This window comes from Pituophis catenifer, unplaced genomic scaffold, assembly GCF_029215685.1.
Source record: "Pituophis catenifer annectens isolate HBS135680 unplaced genomic scaffold, rPitCat1.0.hap2 SCAF_4, whole genome shotgun sequence".
NCBI classification, from domain to species: domain Eukaryota; kingdom Metazoa; phylum Chordata; class Lepidosauria; order Squamata; family Colubridae; genus Pituophis; species Pituophis catenifer.
In genome coordinates this window covers 187,978-215,335 of record NW_027256884.1, presented here as the reverse complement: position 1 = coordinate 215,335, position 27,358 = coordinate 187,978, and the positions used below count along the sequence as shown (strand labels likewise).

The window sequence follows — 27,358 nt, the reverse complement described above, 5'->3', positions numbered from 1 at the left end:
AAATTTGGGGGTGAAGGGAGGAACCTGGCCCAGACACACTCACACACACACGCACACACACACCGCCATATGAGTTGTTCAAATGGGTTATTGAGACAAACTGGAAGTCACCGCTTCCCTCTGATCTCCCTGGATGTCCCTGGATTCGTACATGATTAATGAGTAGCCGAAAAGCCCGAAGCGCTTGTAATGAAAGCCTTCTAATGGAGAAGTGTGTTCTAAACAAATCTACATTCTTTTACAAACAATCATTTATCAAAACAGTGATTTGACTCCTCACAATTAAATGCAGGGGGGTGGGGGGGGTGGGGAGCTTGGATCAGTTGGGGCTAAGCCAACCGGAACCTCCTGGGCTCTTGCAAACAGCCGGCAGCCATCCCTGCGCTTCCTGGCCTTTTGCCCTGGGGGGGATGGAGGGGGGGGGCTGCTTCTTGAAACCTGTTCTGCCCTCGGAGCCCCCGAGAGCCCTGCCCGCCTCCAGGAGCCAGGCTGAGGGTCGAGCGAGCACAAGGTATCCTGGCATTCAGTGGGTGAAGGCAGAGAGAGCAGCCTTGGGAGGAAGAGGGATGCGGGGGGGACAGCTGTCATGAGAACAAGCAAGGGGAGGGGGGCATACAGGGAGTCCTTGCCTTATGGCGGCAATTGGGATCGCTAAGCAATGCAGTCACAAAGCAGGACATCACATGACCGAATTGCTTAGCGACAGAAATCCCAGCAAGCAGCCTGGCTCATCCTCATGCGGGAGGCTGTGGGAGCCCCAGGTAAGGAGAATGAGGGGGCTGTGGGGGGGATTAGGATTAGGGCATCCTCCTCCGAGTACTTTTTCCGAATCCTTCATCGAGGGTATCGCCCACAGCAGGACAGCTTAGTCAAGGAGAGGCAGAGGAGATGACGCCCCTGGTGATGCATTGTGAGGTGGCTGCCTGTGAGGTTTGCCAGCACTGGCCAGTGACCTCACAAATGCTTCCTTCCGATGCCTTCCCCAGGCACAAATATCGGGGGCAGGCTGGGGGACCCCGGAGGACCAGGTAGGTGCTGCTGATGCCACCACCAGGGAGAGGCGTGGCAAGGAATTAGCCGAGCCAGAAGTAGTCAAAGTGCCCCACCCTCTCCTCCTCTTGGGATACCCACACCTGCTTCATGTTTGCTGTTATCCTAATACCATACCTAGCAAGTCTCTAAGTCTGGTGATTTTCATCCCATAGCAAGTCTTCACAAGATGCATCCCAGTTTCTGGGGCCATAAAATCTGGCAGCAGTTTCACCTGTTCCTCACCAGGGATCAGGCCAGGGACCCTGGGCCACCTGAAGGGGAGAGGAGACGGGGAGCCCCTCTGAGCAGGAAAACCTCTCCCTCCCATGACCCCTGGCGCAGGCCCAGCTCTAGTCTCCCCAGGACTAGAAGGTGGGTGAGAAGGAATGCTCGGCGAGTCCCAGGGGTCTCGGCTGGACGAGGAAGCCAAACGTGACCAGAAGGGGGCAATGCCAAACCACTTCGATCACGTTTTGAGAAAATAGCATAATTTGTGATGATGTCACTAGGATACAAGTCTCAATTTGAAGGAAACCTTATTTTGACCCAGCAAAACTGTCACATAAACTTTGAACAAGATCTAGTATGTTTCTAAAGAAGAATCCTTGAAAATCTTGAAGCTTCTATCTCTGCTCCCCAAGTCAGAGGTGGGTTTCAGCAGGTTCTGACCAGTTCTGGAGAACCAGTAGTGGAAATTTTGAATAGTTCAGAGAACTGGTAGTAAAAATTCTGACTGGCCCCACCCCCATCTATTCTCTGCCTCCCAAGTCCCAGCTGATCAGGAGGAAATGGGGATTTTGCAGTATCCTTCCCCTGCCATGCCCACCAAGCCATGCCCACCAAGCCATGCCATCATCCCCGAATTGCTGTGGTGTATACAGGAGGAATATAAAATAAAGAATGATTGACACCTATGTGAGCCAGTACTTTTCCTTTCTGTGGAAAATGTATGCACTCCCACTGAATTTGTCTAATGAAAGGAGCATATAATGTTTTCCTCAAATGTTTGGTATAAACATACCAAACTGGCTAGCTCTTTTTTTGCTACAATTAAAAAAAAAATCCTTTTATTGGCTGGCTATAATCCATGGGTTAAGTTGAGAGCAGTTCTACTTGTTGCTTTAATCACAGAGATTAAGCATGAAAACATCTGATATTAAAGTATGTCAGAGGACTGTCTATCATGTACAAATTAGTGTCATTGAAAAGCAATTATTTGAATACGATTTTAATTCATATATTGTTAGGTACAAATTGCCTTCCTTTGCTGTAGTCAGTGAATGAACCTTATAAATTATAAATCTTACCTTCCTGAGGCTGTACAGCTGTGGTGGGTTGACCCCGGTTCGCACCGGTTCTATAGAAAAACCAGCGTAGTAAAACCAGCGGGAGGCCCCACTCACCGACCCCGACGTCACCAAAATGCTTCTGCGCATGCGTAGCCCCACTGCAAACCGGTAGTAAAGGTAAGTAGAACCCACCCCTGTTGTACAGCCATTGTAATTCCATGTCCAAACAGCTCCAAGCTAGAACAGTTAAAACCACAGGCTCTGCTAGTGGCTGTACAACCTTTGTTTTTACTCCTTAGGATAAAAGAATATTATTCTAATTCTATGACAATCCAAGCTTTGAAATGATAAACACTTTCCAATTAAGATCACTGCAGCAACTCTTTTGAAACACTAATATATATCCATGCATAATATATTTTCAAAGTGTCCGGGAACCTAGTAACAAGGTAGATTTGAAAGTTGCTTTATAGATGATATTTGCTTCCCTAAGCTTGCCTAGTTCTGAGGAAAACTATGTACACAGATGACAGAACATGTATTTATAGAAAAAGTATTATATGAGAAGCAATATCAAAGACCAGGTTTCAGGATCTTGATATTCAACCCATTTTAGCAGCTTCCCCCAAACAGGTGGAGAAAACAGGTGTCTCTCTATTCTTGTCCGAACAACTTGGCGTGAGCCACGCTGTCCCCGTTGCAGCCCTGCAGAATGGCAGATGGGAGCTGTCCCTCCTAGTTAACTCTGTGCCTGCGTGTCTTTGTGTGCTTTTAGGGTTCAACATCAAGTACCACCTGCTGATTTCAACGGAGCACCTTTTCATGCCCCCTGAGCTGCTGTGTTTTCAGTGAGAGGGATGGCCAAGGGAGGAGCAAAACCCCCCAAGGGGAAAAAGGTCACCTTGAAGGTCGCCAAGACCTGCATAAAGATCACCTTTGATGGGAAGCGCCGCCTTGACCTGAGCAAGATGGGCATCACGACGTTCCCCAGGTGCATCCTAAAATTGGAGGACATCGATGAGCTGGACCTCAGCAGAAACATGATTAAGAAAATCCCGGAGGCGATCGATAAATTCCAGAACCTGCGCTGGCTGGACTTGCATAGCAACCAGATCGATAAGCTGCCAGAAACTATAGGGAACCTACAGAACCTCATTTTCTTGAATCTCTCCAACAACAAGCTCACCGCCCGGAGCTTGCCCATGGAGCTCAACCAGCTCAAGAACCTGCGAAATCTTAATATTGGCCTCAACCACATCGACAACCTCCCAACCACCCTGGGAGCTTTGAAGGAGCTCCAGGAAGTTGGGGTATTTGATAATCTGCTGACACTGATCCCGAACAGCATCGCAAAGCTCCCTAAACTGAAGAAGCTAAACGCCAAGAGGAACCCCTTTCCTGGACCCACCGAAGAGGAAATCTTTATTGATAACATCAAACGCCTTGAGACACTCTATTTGGTAGAAGAGAAAGACCTTTGCCCCCCGTGCTTGAGGAAATGTCAAGAAGAGAGGGACAAGCTCAACAAGCTGAAGAACACGGTGCCTGCCCCCCTCAGAAAGCCAAACTTTTCAAGCCTCATGACCCCAAACTCCCTGGCAAAGGAGAACCAAGCCGAGTGGAGGTGAAGAGGGCGGCAGGCCCATCCCCACCCTAACGACTCAGCAGTGCGGAGGGAGGTATGTGGCCCAATGGAGTGACTTCACCTCCCTTCCTTAGGAACGATCCCAACTAATAAAACAGCTCTGGGTCACATATACCTCTATGACTCTCATAGACACGTCTCAATCCACCACACGTGGATCCCCACATCCCCACAGCAAGAGATCAGACTCTAAAATCTGTTATCCCCAGCTTCTGTCCAGCTTGCCCCAGGAAGCAGACCTCATGACCTTCCAATATGTACTATAGCTGCAGTGAAGACCTCCCATTCCTTCTTCTGATCCAACAGAGGTGGGCTGAGCCTTTGGGTAGCAGGCACAAGAGGTATCCCAAGGTATCCCAGTGCTGGAGACATCCTCTCTTCTAGTTCTCAGGGACGTTCCCGAGATGGTTGCAGGCAGGATGCTACCAACACCAAAGGGAAGGGGCAACTCTGCATTTTAGAACCAGGCTAATTTCCCTCTCCAGTTCCAGATGGAGCTTGGGAAGAAGGGCCAAGGATTGTCCTCTAGGTCCCAAACCTTTCCAACACTACCAATATTTAGGAGCCAGAGAGCCTGAGCTAGCAAAATCACAGAGGGCTGAAATTCATTCTTCTGACAATTCTTGCTCTTGGCTCAATCCAGTCAGGGCCCAAGGATCATTAGAGAGCAACCAGGCTACTTGCTCCAGCATATGTCTCTCTTGCCAACAGATCACATCTTGCATCTCAACATAGTGAACAACAATTGCAATTATTTTGGCTCCTTTCAAATTTTTTTTAGATATTTGGCCTAAGGAAAAATCTCCATTTTGAATTTTACTTGACAAGAGTATTTCGGTAGCCCTTTGATTGTGAGCCTTTAGCATCACATCAATCATTGAAATATTCCTGGATGTGGCACTATGCCTTTTCTTGCCTTGTGCTTGTAAGAGTTAATGCTGGCAACCTTGGTAATTGCATACGGAAATTACTATTTAAATTGTCCTATTTTATGCCTGAGCTCAATCCATAATGGAGTTTTGCAGTTTTTCTGTATCTTAGAGTGTCAGATGAATTAGTACATTGAGAATTTCCAAATGAGTTCTTTCTCTAGCATTTAAACACGTTGGCTAGGACACAAAACCTTCATTGCAAGCAGAACAAAAGAGGTTTAAAGGTTGGGGCCTAAGACAGCAATCAGGTTATAAAGATGGACCAGTGATGCCCCCTCCCATATTTGAGTCACATGACTTTGGTGTGCAGAAGGTAACTCTCCAACTTTTATGGTTATGGAAATTAATTTTTATTTATTTAATTTGATTTATATGCCGCCTTTCTCCGGAGACTCAGGGCGACCCACAATGCGCCAAGCAATAGCCTTCATCCTTTTGTATATTTATACAAAGTCAGCTTATTGCCCCCACAAACTGGGTCCTCATTTTACCTACCTTAGAAAGGATGGAAGGCTGAGTCAACCTTGAGCCTGGGGAGATTTGAATTTGCAGTAATTGCAGGCAGCAGATGTAAGTGGATGTTAATTAGTCTGCTGAGCCACCAGAGCTCCTGGTATATGTTGCACATTTGTTGTGTGAGTAGTTGTGAGGATTCTTGGGTTATGCTGCCACTATTACATACTGGGCAGTCCCTATGGTCAGTCCCCCTAGGTACACCAGACCAGGGAAACAACTCCACAAGAAGGCTAAAACTACATTTTGAGATTGGCCATAATAGAATATCAAAAATCTAGTTGTGCTGTTTCTCCTCCTTGTAGTTTAGCCAATTCACGACATGTCTGCTAGAGCTGCTTCAAAGTGTTATCATGTTGTTCTGGACTTGAAAAAGTTTCAGCCCCTTTTGCCTCGGTTCTACCATATTTCCACCCAGGTCATTCCTAATCTCTACTCCTGTTGAGCCATTTCACATAGGCCTAGGGAAGGGGTTCCCGACTGGGAGTGCGAGACGATATTCCAAGGAGTGCGAAAACTTGGGTTTAGAAGTTTCAAAATTATAGTGTATATCAGGGGTGGGTTCTAAATTTTTTTACTACTGGTTCTGTGGGCATGGCTTATTTTATGGGCATAGCTTGATGGTCATGTGACAATTCTTTAGGATTTAGCAGAGGTATTGGTCTACCAGGCTTTTAACTGCTTGCAGAGCTGTACCGATCTACTCATGTATTTTTGCAGGCACTGGTCTACCCATTTATTTTTGCAGGCACTGATCTACTCATATATTTTTGCAGGTACTGGTCTACTCATTTGTTTTCTTTTAACACTGATCAGCTGTAGGGCGGCCCTTTGAAGCCCCACAGCAAGAGTTTAAACAGTTTTTTTCCCTCTAGCCATCAGCTGGGACTCAGGAGGCAACAGTAGATTAGGGGTGGGGCCAAATAAAAGGTAAGAATAATGTGGGTCACGGGGGAGGCATGGGGAGGCAGAACCGGTTCGGTACGTCATATCATCACCGCTACCGGCTCGGGAGAACCGGGCCGAACCGGGAGGAACCCACCACTGGTGTATATGTATAATTATATGCATATAATTATTTTTTTAAGGGGTTCAAGAATATATCAGAAGCGTTCTACGGGTGCGGGGTATAGAAAAGGTTGGGAACACCTGGCCTGTGGTTTATTAGGTAGCAACAAAACTCTTCTCTGAAAGCAACAATGTGCCAGCTCTCAGATGCCTAGCATTTAGTCCTTGCATGCTGTCTCATGTGCATATGAGAACTAGTAAAAAGAACATCATGGATTATTGATATGGACATGCATGATTCCGAGTCACATTTACTATATGCAGGACATTCGATCATCTTCTATAAAAACCAAGCCACCTCTGCACAGAGCATGTCCCCACAGAATATCCTCTCAAAGGAGCAGCCAAGGAGTTCCAAAACACATGAGGCACTCCTTCCCCACATACCAGGGATGCTGCTTCAGCATGGGGCTTTCTGGGGCAAAAGAAGACGCTGAGCACAGGGCAAAAATTGGAATGTAACAATCACTCAAGGAGCAATGAATTTCTGTGCTAGGATGAATGTATAGTTTCCCAAAACCTTTTAAAGAGGCAAACATAAATTAAATCTACAGCCAATAATTTTACAAATTTGTCTGCTAAGTAGTGCAAATACAGGAATGCTATTATCTCTGTACTGTCAGTTTAAGATACTAACACTGGAAGCCCTAAATGGCTTAGGATGTCATGTTGTAGACCTAGCTAATTGTTAAGATTGGCAGGAAGGGCTCTTCAGAAGCCCATCTCTCTAGTATGACCTTCTCCTGAGCTTCCCCAAGGCTTTGAGATGTGTTTGCTTTTCCTCCCTTGCCTCCTCCAAGCCTCTCACATTTGGCTGGGAAATTATTTTAGTTTTAATATAATGCTTCTACTTTTTACTTGCATCCTGCTTTCTATGTTCTGTTAAGTCTTTTGCGTACTTGTTGAAAAGCAAATGCAGACTATGTTCCTGAGATTAGATTAGATTAGATTAGATTAGATTAGATTAGATTAGATGGAAGGGAAGGGAAGGGAAGGGAAGGGAAGGGAAGGGAAGGGAGAAAAATCTTAAGTAAACCATACACTTTGAATCCAAAAATGCTTCTAACGCTCAGGTTTCCAAGAATAAAGCAAAACAGTGTGGATTTGCTGTTCTTAATAGCTAAAGCCAGAGACCCAGTTGAGTGTAGTAGTTAAAGGGGCCAGGAGAGCGAGAGGCACATACCAGCAGGATCTCCTTGGGCCAGACCCTCCCTCTGGACCATAGGAGGGAGAAGGCAAATGACTTCCCAAAATGTTGCTCTGAAAACTGCAGGGGTTTGCTCAGATGTTGCCAAGGGTCAAAGGCAAACAAAATAGCTGGAATTAAGACAGAGCCTAAAGCTCCAAGGATGTATGGAGTGATAGGATTTAGATGTAGTATATAGTAAAGGATTTTGAAGTATCTGGGACCATGAAAGGCTGATTTAAGAAATGAACAACATTGGAAATGTGGTAATTCTCTTCACCGAACTTTCTTCTTGGAATATCCATATATTTTTGTTACTGTAATACTGCGTTTAGCACTTATTTAAAAAAATAAAATAAAAAAGGAGAAATGTAATCAGCTCCAATTGAAACCGTTTATGTTCTCTGTCTTCTGCAGCTACATAAGACTCTAAATGACAATAGGCCAGAAATCTTCTGTTTGGAAAGAAACATCTTTTGGTTCCTTCTTTAGATGCTTCCACCTGCTCTGCACTCATCCGCTTCCTCCATTAACTGGAAATCCCCTCATTTGTTATTCAAGTATTATTTTAATATGTCCAAATAATAAATGGTAATGGAAGAACAAAATCTGAAGAGCAGGCTAGCACCTGAGAATGCACATCAATTTACTTTATACCTGTACAGGCAGTCCTCGACTTATGACTGTTTATTTAATTGTGCTTCAAAGGTACTATGGCCTTGGAAAAAGGGACTTAAAACCTGCCCTTGAAGTTATAATTGTTGCTACGCACACACACACACACACACACACACACACACACACACACACACCCCAGAGTCCTGTGATGGCAATTCAGGCACTTGGCAACTGGCTCACATTTACAACGGTTGTGTCTTGCAGTCACGTGATCACGATTTGTGACCTTTCAGCTGGCTCTTCCAACAAGCAAAGTCAATTGGGGAAGCCAGATTCACTTAATGATCATGTGATTCACTTAACAACTGCAGTAAAAATGATTGCAAGCATCTGTCCCCAAAAGTTGGAATCCAGTATTTCTGAGGTAAATGTCAGGCAAGTGCTAATACAAACGACTATAACGTTTAATTAATTAATTAGTTTTAATTAGTTTTCTTATATATTAGGACATGCAAAAATACCTTATATTAGTAGCCTCATCTGCGGTGCCTTTTGATTTCACTGAACAAAATCTGAGGGGAAAAAATAGTTAACTTTATTCCTCTGACAGGCGAGAGCTTTAGACAATTTATTCTGAAAGCTTCTGTGGATTTGTGATGGACATACACTGTAATTGCCACCCACTGATAGGATTGAAGCCACTTTGGGGATGCTATTTCTAAATAGAGCGCACAAATATACAGCCCCCTCCCCTACCCACATATGCCAAAGTAAACAAGGTGGGGAAAGCCTGCAGGAGGCGTCCTTGGGGATCGACCCCACCCCCTCCTTCATCAGCCTTCATCCAGGAGCTGTCTACCTCTTATGCTGCTTAGGTGGCACCTGGGTGCATCTGTGGGGCTGCTTACCTGGGAGACCCTCCAAGGTTGCCTAGGTCCCATTTTGGGTCATGTGATCAGGAGGGACCCGGGGAGGGGAGGAATTTTGAATGGAGCAACGGCCAACCTCCTCGTCCTTCTGAAGGGGCCCCCTCTCGCCTGGCCTGGCCAGGGATGCATTGGTGGGTGGGGAGTATTTACCCCCGGGATTTATTTTTTTTACAGCGCAATCTGGTCCTTTTTAAAACTGAATTTGGTCCCATTATATTTAGTCTACAGAAAGTGCATCTGTTGATAAGCAGGCCTCAACCTTCTTAAATAATCTCTTTCCAGAAATCTATTGGGTTAGAAACAATTAAGAAACGATAATATAATTGGTCTTTTCTTCAAGAGTTATTTATTTCTTAGGTCCACTTGATTTTTCATATCTCACGGTTGTTTTAGTGTTTTTCGTGGCTCTAACAAGGTCAGAAAAAACAATTCATCAAGCCTGCCAGATTTTGCCTGGCAAAGGCACGAAGCCGAGTTGCTAGGCTCATTCCTACTCGACTAAGGCCAGAATGGGTTTGGGCTTAGCGATTGTCTATTTTAATATTCTGCAGATATAAGAGAAACACAGGTCTACAAATCTACCTGCTATATTAATATGGCTAGACCAAGTAGATGAATCGGTGTGCCTTTGTAGAATGTTTAATAATGATGCAAAAATGAGCAAAGGCTGGTGATGGGGCAACCGAACTCTTGAAGAAAACACCTTGGGACCAGACAGGAAGCAAAGCTTCTTCATAGCTTCTGCAAAAGGTACCTTGTCAAGAACCTTTTCCTGTCGTTGTTGTGGAATACAAGGAAAACGGAATAGCCATTGTTTAAGAAGATCTCCAGTGCTGTCTCCTGTGAAGACAAACCAAATGGGCCCTGGGCAGCTTGCAAGAGGAAGGAGAAAATGCTTCTTTCTCTAAGTGACTTCAATGGCAATCACCTAGCCAAGCGGATTAGATCCAGGGAACTCGGGATCCCCGTGCTGCTGTCCCTAGGATTCATTGTCAGGAGTGCAGATCAGACAGCTACATAAAGCTTGTCCTCCAGGCATCTTCAAAAATTGGCCCTGAACTTTACATTTAAGGATACGACTAGCGAGTATGTCTATGAAAGGCGTTTGTTTTGAATGACTGAAAGGATTGTTTCCTGGGCTTAGCTACTGTTTTTTGGAGCATGGCCTCTGGCAGGCATCACCCAAAGGCCAAAGGGTTCCTGGCTCAGAACCACTGGCACATTCCTGCTGCGGGTTAACAGCACCACCCCTCCCCACTCAGGCAGTCAATCGATTATCCTGAAGTTGAAAACCTTATAAGGTTTCTGCTTAAAGAACAATAGCATCTGTTGAGCTTACTCATCTGTGCGATTCCAGTTCTGCTATTGCTTAAAACATCTCACTGACAGGAAGACTCAAGCTTGCAGGAACTGTCAAAATCAGAAACCACTTCCTTTAGCCTGGCAAAACCCAGACAGAATACAAATTTGGGTTTTTTAAAAAAATGTTTAAACTTCAATGTTTTATTGGTGCTAATATTCTTGGTCTGTCCCTGACCAAGTTGAAGATTTAGAGCACATCGATTCAAATGCAGCTATGGAATTCATTTAGATATTTCAGAATTTTGCCATCCAAGGAAGCATTTAACAGCTTGTGCATTTATATAATAGTTGACAATTTCTTTCATTCTAACCTGTGAGCATCCATACAAAACCTCGTGTATCTTCATTAGACGTCCCCTACTCAAAGGAAAGGCCAAAGAGAGACAGCCGGTTCCTACCTGCTGAAGGAAACGCATCGGCCGGATCTCCCTAATGTCACTGTAGGAATGGCAGGAACAGGTGGGCTCCACAGCCGTGGCCTCCGTTGTGTAGCACAAGTTGTAAATGAATGGCTCTTTGATGCTAGAAACAACCATGGGAAATGTGCATTAAACAACCACGGCATCATTAATTGGACTCCACTAGTGGCAAACAAGGAGGGCCATTGTCCTCTTCTGCCTTGCCCCAAAACCTAACAGAGGACAACTTGTTCCAGGCCACCTCAGTCTGAGTCAGAAAAAAAACACCAGTATTTGCCCTGGAAGCTGGAAAGGTATTATTGTCGTCTTTCCTTAGCACTTTTTCTTTGCTCTCCTGAGGAAGAGCCCTTTTCCTGAGGCCTCAGCCAGCCTGTCCCCTTTGGGACTTGGGGAGAGCCAGGTGGGGGGGAGGGGGAGGTCAGCATCTCCTTTCCCTCTCTGGATGTAAAGCCACCTCTCTCCGGGAAACATGGTAGCAAGATGAGAGACCTGGTGCTCAGGTCCTGGTGAATTGCAATGAATCAAACAGAAGTAAATGGGACTGGGGGGAGAGAAAATCTCCCTCCCTCCCTCCCTCCCTCCCTCCCTCCCTCCGTAATTGGGATTGCAAGATCTTGCACCTTTTGGTGGTAGAAATATCCACACAGACTGTGGTGTGAGGACTTAAATTAGGATCATCTTTCGATTATACTTGACACTTGTACCTCTTAGTTTTTTTTCCACCCAGATGTGTTTCGTTTCTGCATGTATGTCAGCCCTTCAGAGTAAACCAGAATAAGAAACCTCCTCACATGTTCTCAGGTTACAGTTCTGCCTGAACTCGGGACTCTTCTCTCTACTTTGGCAGGGGCTCTTTCCTCTGCCCCTTCCCATTACAAACGGGGAGAACTGGGATCTGGCCCCATGTGGACAGGGCCTGTTTTGGCAGTAGCCAGCAATAGGCTGGGCAGCCCCAAGTGCCGCTCAGGTAGGGAACGACTCACCAGGACAAGCAATGGCTCGTGCAATAAACCTCCCCCAGGTGGGAGAGGGTGAAGTGCTTGCAGACATAGAGGTGGTCGCGGCCAAGGAGAAGCGCCCCTTCCGACGCTACGTGTCCATCCATCACCACCACAGACAGCTGGCAGGTCACCTAAACAGGGAAGATGGCGATGCACCTGAACAGCGAGGCCGTCCTAACTTTGTCTCCAGTGCTCAATATTTTACCAATAAAAAAATTAAGCCTCATGGACTGAGAAATACTCATTTCTAAAGGGCCTTCCTTCTATCATGTAGCCTTATTCATACTAAAATAATGTCCTTGCTTTTCTTCAATAGCAGAGTCAGTTGCAAAGTTAATTAATCCTAACCATAAAAAGCTGCAAAAACGGGCTGCCTTGAGTGGGTGAAGTAAGGCTGCTTTCCTGATGAACAGTTTCCCTACCAACTGGAATGGGGTGGGGGACCCTCCCGCCTGCCCCCTCATTTTGCAACAGGAGAACATGGAAGTGGCTGAATTTTGGGTCTGGAGAGAGCTCTGACCAGATGCGCCAGACGGACCAGCTGTGCTGCTTCTGCTTGTACCTTTTCATTTTGGACTAATTCCTGGAGGATAATTTTCCTTTCCGCGCAGACTTCCAAGAGTTCCTCTGAATGGAGATGTTCACAAAGGGCAGGAAAAAAAGTCAGCTGATCCAGACCTGCTTCTCCTTGTCTAGTCAGGGCTGGTTGTTCACCTGCATTGAAGTAAAAGGCAGAAAATGTGCACATTGTCATGGAACAAGGAGATCCCTCTGCTAAACTTTCCATTCTTCAACTGAAACTATAATCTCTGTTTTTATCACATAGCTTAGGGACTCTGCCCTATGAAAATAAAAATGTTTTTAAAAACAAGGCGTTTGCTGCCTGCTCCTACAAAACACGTCAGCAGTTGGGAAGGTGAGGGTTGGAAATATTGGGTTTAGTACAGATTGCCAGGCCTGGGTGGTCCTTGTGGTCAGGGCAGCATCTTCTGTTTCATCCCAGCCTCTCATCCGGGAACATTACCTTGATTTTCCACACGAGCTGGAGCAGATGCGCCCTTCTGTGTCTGCTGGGCCTAGAAAAAGAAACGGTTTGAGCTGCAAGGCACAGAAGATGGAGAAGGTGGCATCCTGAGATGGAGCCAGGCCGCTTCTGCACAGGGAACGACTCGGATGCACCTGCAGCCAGCAGCCAATAGCACTTACTGTAGACTTACAGTATATATCACTTCATGGGGCTTTACAGCCCCTCTCTAAGTGGTTTAAAGAGTCAGCATCTTGCCCGCAACAATCTGGGTCCTCGTTTTACTGATGTCGGAAGGATGAAAGGCTGAGTCAACCTGGAACCAGTCAGGATTGAGCTCCTGGCTATGGGCAGAGCTAGCCTGCAATGCTGCACTCTAACCACTGCGCCATCCCATCAGCTTATTTCCTTCATGCAGGTGTCTAAGTCACCTGCAACATCATAATGGATGGAATTCTGTTTCCTGCCCTCTTCTTGTTGGTAACTGCTCTGCATCACAGGATCAGTTTACTGGTCCGTTTTGTGCCTTTCTTGGCCTAAAATTCTACATTGTTATCCTGGGCCTTTGTGTTGCAAACCAAGAATTGCAGTAATCACTTCTCCTTCCAAATATCAGCATCATCAACAGGTAGCAAAGCTCCCGGCCTGCCAGCTCAGAAGACTAAACAACAGACGTTGAGCTCTTTTATGATACAAAGCAGCCTCTTTTTCTCTTTCCTGGCAAGAGGAAATGGGATCCTATTTTCTTGTGTCCTGCCCCGAAAGCAGGTTACCTTGTTTTGCAATGGTTCCGCTGTATGGTGGGCGATTTTGAACCGGATCCTCTTCCTCATGCGAGCAGGGCCTTCGTAGGCATCCAGGGCCCACTTTGTGACAGGAGAAGCTACCGCAGGCCCCCACGGGCCTCCCTTCCTAAAAAGTCGGTCTTCCAGCTCAATCCAGGCTTTGGCAGACTTCGAGTGTATGCACAGCAACCTCTGTGGAAAAGAGAGAGAAGCCCTGACAGCAAAGTCTCCTCCTCTGTTCCTACTCCTACCCAGAGGTTGCCTCTCTGCCTTGGAAAGGAAAGGAGCGCCTTACTTATTAGATGTGTGCAAATACTCAGTTACCTGCAGAGGCTCCAGGTGGTGCCCCAAGTGCCCCTCCTCCTCCTCCTCCTCCACTTTTTCTCCTCAAGAGGCAGGTTGGGCTGAGAGGAAAACTCAAAATCACCCTGTAGCTAAGGATGGACTTGGACATCGCTTTTCCTGCCTCTAGCCCAGCAGCCTTAACCACACGACCCCTAGGGTGGAATTCTTTCTGTGAGAAGGCAGGAACTGACACTTCCTTTGGGACCGAGGGAGGCCTATTGCTTTTGAAGGATTATCAGGACCCATAAACTGCCCTTGATTTTATTTAAATTCAACTGAAACTAAGTAAATTGAAAGTAGTAGAGATGACTGTATTTAGTACTTTGCTCTACAAAACTTCACCCAGGCAGAATGGGACATCGAGCGTGTCAAATCCTCTTAGCTCATTCAGTGAGGAAGTACTTTTTCCTGTAGTTACTTTGAGAGCAATAACTCCATCACTTCACTCTATTTTAAGCAGATAAATATTAAATCCCCTACTAGAAGCAAATTCAGGTAGTGACTGCTGCTATCTCACTGTTATACAAGTGTCACAGAGAAGCAAATGCAGATATTAATGCATTTGGGGACCCAAAGGTTTGCAGAAACAAAATTAAAATAGTATTTTGTAAAAGAGAGGAATACAATGGGAAGAAAGTCACAGAAGGACAAATGAGCATGGAATAGATCACCGACTCAGTGATTGGCTGAAACCTTGATCAGAAGACCAGCTGTTGGCAGGGAAATTGCACTGCAAAAAGTTCTGCTTCACCCCTTAAATCTCTGTCTGCAAGTGAAACAAAGTCACTCAAAATGAAGAGGAATCTCCCTGCTTAGATAATGTTTGCTTTACAAAAGACCAGGAAGAGAATAAGGATTCAGGGGAATTTGTTGCATGACAACTCCACTGAATGAGCGTAATAATGATTTTAGAACTATGAGTTCTTTTCTCAATCTTACTGTTTTCTTTACTTCTCCGTTTTTACTAACGTAAATTTCTCAGAGTCTCGCGATGGTTGCAGGTATAAATGCAATCAATGTAATCAATCAACCAATAAAACAATCTCCTCTCTTTTCTTTGATGCGTCCAACCATGTTTTGTTTTCCCTGCCAAGGTGACTTTTTCGTTTCTTACCTCAACGTGATCCTTGCATAAAACCGCATAGAGTTCTTGCCCAGTTCTCCTGCATTTTTCTAAATATGATGTAAAATCCTGATTTAAAACAAAAAATATTAATAAATTGATGTCTGTAACAAAACACTTGTGCTTTACATTTGATGAGTAAAATTTAAACTAGTTTTAATAGAATAAAATAGAATTTTTTATTGGCCAAGTGTGATTGGACACACATGGAAGATACGTTCATCAAGAATCATAAAGTACAACACTAAATGATAGTCATAGGGTACAAATAAGCAATCAGGAAATAATCTCAATAGAAATCGTAAGGATACAAATAACAAAATTACAGTTATACAGTCATAAGTGGAAGGAGAAGGGTGGTGGGAATGATGAGATTAATAGTAGTGCAGACAGTAAATAGTTCGACAGTGTTGAGGGAATTATGTGTTTAGCAGAGTGATGGCATTAGGGAAAAACCTGTTCTTGTGTCTAGTTGTTCTGGTGTTCAGTGTTCTACAGTGTCATTTTGAGGGTACAAGTTGAAACAGTTTATGTCCAGAATGTGAGGGGTCTGTAAATATTTTCACAGCCCCCTTTTTGACTCGTGCAGAATACAGGTCCTCAATGGAAGGCAGGTTGGTTTTTCTGCAGTTCTAATGATCCTCTGAAGTCTGTGTCTGTCGTGTTGGGTTGCAGAACCAAACCAGACAGTTATAGAGGTGCAGATGACAGACTCAATAATTCCTCTGTAGAACTGGATCAGCAGCTCCTTGGGCAGTTTGAGCTTTCTGAGTTGGCGCAGAAAGAACATTCTTTGTTGTGCTTTTTCGATGACATTTTTGATATTAGCTCCCCATTTTAGATCTTGCGATATGGTAGAACCTAGAAATTTGAAAGTCTCTACTGTTGATACTGTGTTGTCTAATATTGTGAGAGGTGGAAGTATGGAAGGGTTTCTCCTAAAGTCTACCACCATTTCTACAGTTTTGAGTGTGTTCAGTTCCAGATTGTTCCGGTCGCATGAGGCTAGTTGTTCAACCTCCCGTCTGTATGCAGATTCATTATTGTCTCGAATGAGACCGAACACTGTTGTGTCATCTGTGAACTTCAGTAGTTTAACAGATGGATCGTTAGAGATGCAGTCATTGGTATACAGAGAGAAGAGAAGTGGAGAGAGCACACAGCCTTGGGGGGCCCTTTGCTAATTGTATAGGTATCTGATGTAATTCTGCTTAGCTTCACCTGCTGCTTCCTGTTTGTTAGGAAGCTTATGATCCACTTACAAGTGCGTTCAGGTACTTGTAGCTGGTTTACCTTAGTTAGAAGAGTGTCTGGAATGATGGTATTGAATCCTGAACTAAAGTCTACAAAGAGGACCCATGAGTAGGTCTTTGGAGATTCAAGATGTTGTAGGATGTAGTGCAGAGCCATATTAACAGCATCATCTGTTGATCTATTTGTTCAGTATGCAAATTGCAAGGAGTCTAACAGCAGATCCATGATGGTTTTCAAGTGGGACAGCACTAGCCTTTCAAAAGTTTTCATGACTACAGATGTTAGAGCAACTGGTCTGTAGTCATTCAGTTCCTTGATGGTGGGCTTCTTCGGCACTGGGATGATAGTAGAGCGTTTGAAGCAAGAAGGAACATAACACATCTCTAGCTATTTATTGAAGATATGGGTGAAGATGGAGGCCAATTGGTCAGCACAGACTTTTAAGCAAGAAGGAGTTATCTTGTCTGGGCCTGGAGCTTTTCCTGGCTTTTGTCTGTGAAATAGGTCTTGCACTTCCTTTTCTGTGATCACTAGGGGTTGTAAACTCAATGAGATGGGGTCAGTTGTAAGAGGCTTGGCTGTTGTTGGTGTGTCTGAGATGGGGGTTGTGGAGATAGGTGGCTATAGTTTCCTTTCAAACCTGCAGTAAAACATGTTCAGGTCATCTGCCAGTTGTTGATTTCCTTCAGCCTGAGAAGGAGGTTTGCCGTAGCTGGTGATATTTTTCAGAGTTTTCCACTTGTTTTCTGGTTCATTTGTTGAGAACTGATTCTTACCTTTTCAGAGTAGCTTCTTTTTGCTGCTCTGATCTCTCTTGTTAATACATTTCTAGCCTGATTGTACAGCATTTTTATCACTTTTTCTGTAGGCTTCCTCTTTGGAATGACGTAGCTGCTTATGTTTAGCTGTGAACCAAGATTTGTTGTTACTGTATATTTGCAAGTTCCTGGTCGGTACACATAGGTCTTCACAGAAGCTGACATATGATATTACAGTATCTGTGAGTTCATCCAGGTCTGCAGAGATATCTTCAAAAATATTCCAATCAGTGCAGTCAAAGCAAGCCTGTAGCTTTAACTTTGCCTCCTCAGTCTAAGTCTTCACTGATTTAATTGTTGGTTTTGTGGTTTTAAGTCTTTGCCTGTAAGCAGGTACAAGGTGAATCATGTAATAATCAGAGTGTCCTACAGCTGCTCGTGGTAAAGACCGATAAGCATCTTTTAGTGTTGTGTAGCAATGGTCTAAAGTATTCTTGCCTCTAGTGGGACAATTGACGTGCTGAAAGTATTTTGGTAGCTCTTTCCTTAAGTTTGCCTTGTTTAGATCTCCCAAAATAATGGCCAGTGAATTGGGGTATTTGGCTTCAGCCTCCATAATTTGGTCAGCTAGAGTTCTAATGCCTTGTTTACACAGGCTTGTGGTGGGACATAAACAGCAATTAGAAGAAATGAGGAAAATTCACGAGGCAAATAATATGGTTTGCAGTTGATAATTAATGTCTCTAGGTTTTCGTCATAGAATTTATACATTATAGTTATATCCTGAGACCAGCTGTTGTTGATGTATAAGCATAAGCCGCCTCCCTTCTTTTTTACAGAAGTTTCTGTGAAATTGTGCTAAGGAGTCTTGAGGTGAGAATCTTGCAATCTTTTCTGTCAAAGACCAACCTTTTGAAGGCCCCCAACCTTGACAGTCTGGGAGAACCGGTCATTTAACAAGGGGGGGGGGGGAGCTGTGCTTCCAAGACAGTGATGGCACAGATAGAAAAGAAAAAGAAAAGAAAAGAAAAAAGATCAAAGAAGGGGAGGGGAAATAAAGAAGACCAGAAGGTAGAAAATGAAAAAAAGGAAGAAAGAAAAAGGATAACAGATAACAGAGTTGGAGGACTTGTAGCCCTGCTCAGGAATGAGACCTTATAGCATTTCATAGAAATGGCTGTCCAATCTCTTTTTTCAAACCTCCAGTGATGGAACACCCACAACTTCTGCAGGCAGGCCCTTCCACCAGTTGATGGTTAAGTAGAATCGGGAAAGAGGCAGAACCAAAGAAAGAGGAACTAAGACTGCCAGAAGATGGGGCTGAAAGGTGGCAGCAGGAACCCAAATTCAAGATGGCAGCATTAGCATATTAGCATATTTCAGCAAGAATAGAATGTAAAAAAAGTAGAAAGAATTTGTTCCACAGCAGTGTCAAATTTTGAGATCCATGCCAGGATATAATAAAGCAACTGGCATAGTTCTTTGGCTTCCAAGATTTGCAGCAGAAGAAACAAATGTTCTCTTTTTGTTGAAGAAATGAAAATGCAATGATATCCTTAGTGTTATCGGTGGCACTCTGTGGTCTGATGTAAGCTCTGGTAATGCAAACAGAAAAGCTCTTCCTGCATTGACAAAAATCACCCAGATTTACCAGCAAAACAGCAGTTTTAAAGAAATGTCATTTCTACTCTGGCTGAGAACTACGGTAGATATCAAAAAAGATATTCATGTTGCAGTGGGAAAAAAGTTAATATACATCATTACAAGCAAATTGTCTGGTTGCACTGAAAGAAAAAATGGGTTGCCATGAGCAGTTCTGAAATGAATATCAGAATCAAAAGTCCCCCTGTGTATTTAATAGCATGCTAATTTACATTTTAATTACTTCCCAAGAAATCAAAGCATTTGTTGACAGTGGAACATAATGTCAACTTCATAGAGCACTGTCGGTAGATGCTTAATGAATTTAATTAGATAATCAGTGGTGTTAATTATCTTTCTATTATGAAGATAAAGATGTTACACAAATGATTAGCAGAAATATAATTAATTATAAATTTGCTTGTTTGGTCTCTTGAAATCGAAATAATACACATGGCATTATGATAAGAGATTTGAAAAGGATGTTGACATTGTGCACTCCACATACTGGTGAAGCACTGGCTGTGAAAAGGATGACAGGCAAAACTCACATCTGGACGGATAACTTCCTAAAGCAGCCACTGGAAATTCTTGTGAGCTCAGAACAATCGACTTTTACCAAATACGTCTAGGAAGGCACTACACATATGTCACAGAAGCATTATATGCTTCCTTCAAAACGCAGTACACAACAGTCACAGACACCATATTTTGGCCAAACCAAGCCAAACCAAATAAATGAGTTGCAGGTAGATGTGACTGTGAATTGTGTTGCCTCAACTTCCTTTGATCTATCTGGGTCAAATAGACCCAGGGGAGACTTGCCCGACTATGACACTCAGGCAGCCTTTCACTAGGTGTTGTGTTAAAAAGCAAAGGGATGGACATAAATATTAAGGCAGACACCTAAAAACATGTATGCAGAAGAAATGGTTAAAAGTTACGACGTCTTTGCAACTCAGCAGAAAATTATTAGCTATATGTACAAGAACTTCTGCTTAGATTGTAAAAACAACTATTTCCCCTTTTCAGTTTGGGGAAATCAATACGGTTTGTTTTTAAAGGTAAATTTGGACATTTTGCTCTTTGAAGTCCATGTTTCTGTTTGCCAGAGGGGAGAATAGCTGAATGTTTGAGCTGTAAGAAAATACTCCATGTTGAGGGTTGTACTAGTGAACGAAGAAACTTTATGAAAATTTCTCCTGGGGGCAAATTATTTCCACATCGGGAGGGAGAAGGTGTGATTCAGACATGTCAGTGGAAAGGCCTTTCTTTCTACTGAGAGGAAGCTTTTGGTCCAAAGTGAGGGAAGGTCATGGCAAAGTCATGTCTTTTGGCCAGAAAGAGGCAAAGCCAAAAGGAAAACCTCCAGTTGAAAGCAGAAACAGAAATTGGGGGCAGAAGACCAGTCTCTCTGAGGGCAAGACCACTTCCAACCCCTCCAGTTGAAAAGTCAGATGTGAGGCCACATCTGCTCAGCCTTGGATACAAACCGATTCGTTCTTCAGGGTCAGATATTTTCAAATATCTTCTAATTAAAAGATCCATATATTGATTTTAATAAAGGGTTATCTCTTTTTAAAAAACACGATCTTATGGGTACTATGGCTGACTTCCCTCTATGTTGGTCCCCTGAGATCTATTCCAGGGGATGCCTAACAAAGGCACGGGTGGCCAAAAGGCACCAAACCTCTAATTGGGAATGTTTCTGGGATAGGATCAACGATACTTGCTTGGATTAAGAAAAATATGAAAAGGCAATAAACTTGGCCATGGATTTTGTAGGAGTGGCCCCGTTTTACCGCTCAGCTGCTGTACAGTTCCTAGCCCTGGAAGTCAGCCTCTGACCTCTGTCTGCCTGGACCTCCATCATCTGCTTCCTCTCCCCACTGTCTCCATACGGACCGAGTTTGGGGAAGCAAAGCAGCAGGTGACAAGGCCCTCCAAAGACCCTTGGCAGCACGCCAGATTAATTTCCTAAAAGAAGCTTTGGCCAGGGCTGATCTGCTAAGGCTCCAAAAAGGCTCAGATCTTCCTCCTGTCTTCCTCTCTGTACCTGGCTTGCTTATTATTGCCAATGTCCTTTAGTGAGAAGGCCGAGTGGAAAAACAAAACTATCTAGGAGGGGGCGGAAATATAAATCATCCGCACTGTGGATTTCTTTTCTTTCCAAGGTGCTCAGAAAAAAAAACCCTCGGGTGCCCCAGAGCTATAAAGAATATATCCTTCTGTCTGTCTCTGGATCCGGAAGTCCCAGAGATCTCCTATCAGTCATTTAGCCAGCTGTACACTAATTTCCTTGAAAAGCACGGGGAAAAAATATAATTGCCTGGAGCAGAAAGTGAGCCAAGAGTTGGAGGCTCAGTTGCATGTCACACTACAGGGAAGCGTCTATCAGATCTTGAAGCGTCAGTTGCTGACATTACCGAAAACAACACAAAATGAGTAATGTTCCCCTGTAATCCAGCTTCTCCTTTAATTACAAGCCTCTTCTTTTTAGAAAAGAAAGACAGAAGATGCAGAAACCTCAATTTCATGCACTTGTGCCTGAATAATGCGTCTACTCAGCCTTTTCCAGATGGCATCTTTTCCTACTACGAGAACTAATGATGTGGGCACATTTAGGGAAAAACCAATAATAGTCTTTAACCTTCAACAGCAAATACAAGTTGTACAAAATGTTCCTTGGGATACATTAACAAATATCAATTACTTTGCTCACTGATGTGTAATCAGCTGTAATAATCAAAATTAATTTTAAGAAATAATTAAACAGACCCCAAGGCAAATAGATGGTGCCAGCATTGAACAGTAACGTGCATTCCCATCACACCTGGAAAGAAGTTACTTAGGCTGAATCTCTTTCTCAGCCAACAAAAGCAGCTACGAAACCAGCCTTGAGTTTGTCCATCAACCCTTTGCTGTACTTTGCACTCCCGGGAGGGAAAAAAGGTTATTTGGGCCACATTGCATGTCAGCAAGTAGAGCAGGACTAGGACTTCAAGTCGGGAAGCTCAAGATATTACCCTGCACTCTTTTGTGTGTGTGTGTGTGTGTGCTTTTTTTGGCATCTGAGGTTCCCACAGGGATTTGGAAAGGCAGTTTACGCCAGTTTTGTGTATCACCTGTTTCAGGTTCCTGCCGGGAGTCAGGCTCTCATTCAAAGGACTCGTCTTGCTGGATGCATTGATGAGAATTTTGCTCTGGGAGTTTTTCTTTTCTGATGCTGGAAGCACAGAGAGGAAAGGAGCAACAAACGCAGTTAATGTTTTGTTGTGCCGCTTTAGGTGCCACACAACCTCTATTCCTGACCATCTATGCCACCTCAATGTTATCCCCCAAAGGGCCCAGCCTTAGCAAGGCCCAGGGCAAAGCTGGCATCACAGCCGGTGGCTGCCAGTTCCGTTTTCCTCTGTCCTGGATATTTGTTTTTCCAAAGAGCAATCTATAAGACTCATTCTGCTGTCTAGCAAGATTGTGTCCATTGTGTCCAGCTATATGGTGTTTCCGACATCTATGAACCCCATCTGTCTTCCCCAGTTATAGTCCACCAAATGAATTAAGAAGCTTAGATCATGATGGGACCTGTCAACCTCTCACTCGGTAGCATGAATCATGGTTAATAATAGTTCCTGAGCAGACCCATCTCCCCAAAGGCCAAGGGCCGTGCGGTGAAACCACTTCCGTTAAAGACTTCATATACTTTGAGAGCAGAGACCTAGAAAGGCCTGCCAGGTCTTCCTCATGACCTCTTCCCAAAGAGGAGCTACATCAGCCATCTTCATTGTCTCTTCTCCATCGCCTTTCTCTTTAAATAAAGAGGTTTTATATGCATCCTCTAAATCCTTTCTTCTCCTAGAAAGAAGCCGGAGCCAGATTTCCTCAGCTGCCCTCTGGATCTCTTGCTGAACTGGAAATAATAAAATGCAAGCATGTTTTGGTGTGGAAGTATTATATCAACAAAAGGCCCATCATGCATCACTTCCAGATTCAAGGGTCTGCAAAGGTAAGTCAGATCAGTAGCTTTGCGGATATTTGCTGAAACCAGGGCCCTTCTGTCCTTAAAGCAAAATCACTCACAGCACTCCAGATTTTGATACTGCCTGTGCAGAATGTATGTAGAAATCAGAGCAGACATGACTAAAATAATAAATGGCCCATATCTCTCCATGTATCTCATGTAACATTGTCTGTTTTTGTTCCCAGGCAATAAATTGTAAACAATTTGGGTGACAAGGTTTCTATATCGACATTACAAAATGCACCCGTGTTTTAAAGAGTCTACAGTAGGTGAGTGTTGAGCTTAATTCCTTAGTACAAAAGTCATAATCTGTGTGGGCTGCATTGGCCTGGATGTAATTTCTGTTGCTTGAAAGCCATTAATTCAGCACTGCGTATTTCTTTTAGTCTAGAAGATCCAGATGAAACACTGTCCTTTCCTTGCAAGCTGTTGGACTAGTTCTATAGACCCTTGGAAGTGGGTAGATTTTGAGAGCAAAGCAGGACATCTACAATAGCCTTCTCCTTTTCTTCTCTTGATCAGCCCCTATTCCATCCCTTTTTCCACACCCATCACGTCATGTTTACCATCCTTCAGGGCAGAAAGATCATCGATCCTCTCCTCCTCTTTTCTCAGGCCAAGAAAAATAGGGCAACCCGAAGCCGGCATCCATTTTGCCTCACCACTTTCATGATAGCTGTAACACAGAAAATAAACAAACCTCTGGCTAAAATATAAGCAGCTTCATTAAGACTACCATCTGAGCAAAAAAGGTGGGCTGTGGATTATTTCAACTTAATCCTAATATATTTATTTTTAAAGAACTTTTAAAAATACATGCTTATTTTTAAGAACTCTAATAACCAAGAACAACAACTAAAAGACAAATTGCTTCAATATCTGCTATTTGGGGATTTACTTTGGCCAAACACAGCATTTCAAGGTAAAAGAAGTGTCTGTCTCTATGTCCCTAAGATGGATTCCATTTAGGGGTCCATTTTTTCCTTTATCTTTATTCTTTTCTTTACACTAGATGTGGTGCTATTGTTCCACCAGTGAGGGATTGATTCCTCCAAGCTGAAGAAGCTTTCCAAATCTAAATGGAAACAGCCTCTGGGTTCTTCTTGAAGGCAAAACGGCCTTCTACCTAGCTAGCAGAGTTCTTTGTTGCCAGGTGTATTATTTCATCTTTTGGACTTTCCTTCTGATGCCACAGGAGAATGCAAACTTCCGATAAAACTCTCCTGCCCAAGACCAAATAGAGTTCTTAAGACTTGGCAAGGAAATGGCAAACTGGTCCAGTAAACTATCCAAGAATCAAAACCAGAATAAAGCAAGAGACAATTGGGGTCAAGAAATGTGCCACACTTGTGGTCTGACAGTAAGTAAGTGATGCTATTTATTCACCAAGAATAATCACAGATTTACTGAAAGCTTGCTCTCTCGTGATGTGGACTTCATAGTTCCATACACATGATGTTGGAATACCCCCTCCCAATTCAGAAACATCAAAAACGTCTTCCCCAGATTTGAAATAAGCTTTAAAGGTGAGCGGCATCTCTCTGAAACATGACTAGAAACAAACTGTTCCTTATGGAAGTCACTGTAACTCAGGGACATATCCAGCATATTTGTTCCTATGTTCTAGATTAAACTCCTGGAGTTTCTTCAAGATCAAATCTACACTGGAATAAAATTAAGATATGGTTGGAAGAAATGATACAACAACGTATTGATTAAAACCAGAGCTGTTCTTACTGGGTATCCTTCCAGAGAAAATTAGCAAAGAAAATATTTATTTGATTATACATGTAATAATAGCTGCAAGGATTGTTTTTGCACAAAATTGGAAAGCAGAGAAAATATCTTTAGAAGGAGAAGTAATAAAAAATTTTTAGACTGTGCAGAAATGAATATATTAACTTTGATGATCAAAGAAAGAGAGGATTTAGAATATTTTAAGATATTAATTTTACCATTGATTAGAAAAGAGATATAGATAAGCAAACTAATAGTTATGTAAGAAATACTGTATTTTTGGAGAAATGCTGTAATGGATTTGGTGAAAATGAAGACAGAAAAAACAACAAAAAGATGAAGCCAGGGAGAAAACATATCGCATGGAAGGAATGACTGATGTATTAAATGTTTGTTTGTGTATAAAATTAAAAAAAAAATATCAAATCTACACTGATCATACTGACATAATTCAACAAGTACCATTGAAATGCATGCCCCTGAGGAAACGTATTGTCTCTGAAAAAAGTTTCTGTAAATTTCTGTTCCCTTGCCTAACAGTTCTGCCAGAATAAGAAAACACTGCCGTACCTGATAGATTTCAGTTGTGATAGGCAATACAAAAAGCTTGTGATGAAATCCAGGCTAGAATTGTGTACTGCAAAGATGACATCCCATTGCATCTGAAGAGTCTGTAGAACTTCTAGAAGACTTTGGGACCCAGAAGAAGAATTTGATAAATAGTACAAGATGCTGTGGTTCAAACAGTTGTACAAGTTGCTCATAATTGACTCTTTGTGGAGAAAAAGCTTTCTTGTTACCTGTTAAAAAACAGTCAAGAGGCTCAGAATGCATGTATTTAGGGATAAGACTCAAAATGTCCATGAAAATATGAAAAGTAGAACTAAGGTTCTCCAACTAAGGTTCTCCAGCACCTTAGGACATGCCTTCCACCGAACTTTGACAAATATCAGTTTGCATACAGGGGGAATAGGTCGACAGATGATGCCACAGTTACTGCTTTACATTCTGTAGCGAACCATCTGGAGAAACCCGGGAACTATGTCAGGATCCTTTTCATAGACTATAGCTCGGCCTTCAACACCATTCTGCCGAGCATCCTTATCGAAAAGCTGACTGACTTGGATTTTCCCTCTTCCATCTGTGACTGGATCAAACCCTTTCTGAGGGATCAGCCACAAACAGTGAGGGTTGGGTCTGTTATATCCACCCCCTGAAGCTTAGCACTGGCTCCCCACAGGGCTGTGTGCTCAGTCCCTACTTGTATTCACTGTACACACATGATTGTGTACCGTCAGACCTATCTATTGTGATCATTAAGTTCACAGATGACACCACTATCCTGGATTTTATTACAGGTGGAGACGAAACAGCGTACAGGAGGGAGGTTCAAAAACAATCCACATGGTGCTTAAAAAATAACCTGCACCTGAACATCAGCAAGACCAAGGAGATGGTGTTGGACTTCCGGAGGAAGAGAGAGGAACCTTCCCCACTTTACATTGAGGGGAGCTATGTAGTGAGTTTTCTCCTTTAAATTCCTGGGAGTTCATCTCAGCGAAGACCTCACCTGGAAAAACAACACGATCCAGGTGGCCAGGAAGGCCCAACAGAGACTCCATTTCCTTAGGGTCTTGTGTAAAAACAGGGTGGAACAAGAACTGATGATCTCCTTTTACCGGTCCACCATAGAAAGCGTCCTCACTTATTGCATCACAGTATAGCATGCTGGTCTGACAGCCGCGGATAAAAAAACACTACAGAGGGTGGTGAGCAGTGGTGGATTGCTCCCGGTTCGCACCAGTTCCCGTGAGCCGGTAGCGGTGACGATATGATGTCACCGAAGCGGTTCTCCACCCCCCCGCCCCTCCACCCACCCCCCGCATTATTCTTACCCTTTATTTGGCCCCACTCCCAATCTATTGCTGCCTCCTGAGTCCCAGCTGATGGCTAGAAGGAAAAAAACTGTTTAAACTCTTGCTGCGGGGCTTCAAAGGGCCGCCCTACAGCTGATCAGTGTTAAAAGAAAACAAATGAGTCGCTATGCTAGGGAAAAAATGAAACTGAAAGTAAAGCAGGCTCTGCTGCAACGGGACAAAATGAGGCAGGGAGAGATTTCTCTTTCTTCACCAAAAAAGGTAGGTGCAAACAATGGGAAATTTAGGCAAAAGAGGAGAGTTCAAGATTTTAAAACACAAAAGAAAAAAAGCTCTATTTAACTAGGGAATTGTAATAATTGAGATACTATTAATTGTATATTGTGTTGAAAGCAGAAATGGTTAAGTTGTGGTTTGGAGGAATATATGGGGGAAATTATTTGGTTTATTATTAATGGTAAATATAATTAATTGATTTGTAAGAAATTGGATTGCATGGAAATAATTCGAATATTCATGTTCATATTGATTAATATACAAAAAAGATAGTTATATAACTAATTGATTTATATTAAAATGTTGAATTTGTATTAAACAACTGTAATATTACATAATTAACCAATGTGAGGATGGATATAAAAATAGATGACAATGGGAAGGGGTATAATATAGAATAGAAGGGGAAAATTGAATTTGATTAAGATTAGAGATGAGGATGAAGGGTAATATTGGTTTTTTAAAAAAACAGATGAGGAATAAATATGGCAAAAAGGAAATATAAAAATTGTAAATTTAATTG

General features: G+C 43.2%; 2 protein-coding genes across 2 annotated transcripts in view; one reads left to right on the top strand and one right to left on the bottom strand.

Moving 5' to 3' along the window:
• The window catches only part of WDFY4 (WDFY family member 4), a 134,881-nt gene that overhangs the window by 37,244 nt on the left and 70,279 nt on the right, over positions 1–27,358 (bottom strand). Inside the window, exons 36-47 of the mRNA XM_070943165.1 lie at positions 25,253–25,482; positions 23,512–23,621; positions 22,643–22,834; positions 22,050–22,150; positions 15,263–15,340; positions 13,792–13,995; positions 13,019–13,070; positions 12,557–12,708; positions 11,977–12,125; positions 10,973–11,096; positions 9,967–10,052; positions 8,805–8,855 (exon numbers count right to left, since the gene is read on the bottom strand). Of these exons, the coding sequence (XP_070799266.1) occupies positions 8,805–8,855; positions 9,967–10,052; positions 10,973–11,096; positions 11,977–12,125; positions 12,557–12,708; positions 13,019–13,070; positions 13,792–13,995; positions 15,263–15,340; positions 22,050–22,150; positions 22,643–22,834; positions 23,512–23,621; positions 25,253–25,482 (1,529 nt within the window). The remainder of the gene's footprint in view (positions 1–8,804; positions 8,856–9,966; positions 10,053–10,972; positions 11,097–11,976; positions 12,126–12,556; positions 12,709–13,018; positions 13,071–13,791; positions 13,996–15,262; positions 15,341–22,049; positions 22,151–22,642; positions 22,835–23,511; positions 23,622–25,252; positions 25,483–27,358) is intronic.
• On the top strand, positions 3,179–3,949 carry LRRC18 (leucine rich repeat containing 18). The gene has a single exon (XM_070943512.1). The coding sequence runs from the start codon at positions 3,179–3,181 to the stop codon at positions 3,947–3,949; it is 771 nt and encodes a 256-aa protein (XP_070799613.1).

Coding starts and splice junctions, on each gene's coding strand:
- LRRC18 (XM_070943512.1), top strand. CDS start 3,179: ATGGCCAAGGGAGGAGCAAAACCCCCCAAGGGGAAAAAGGTCACCTTG.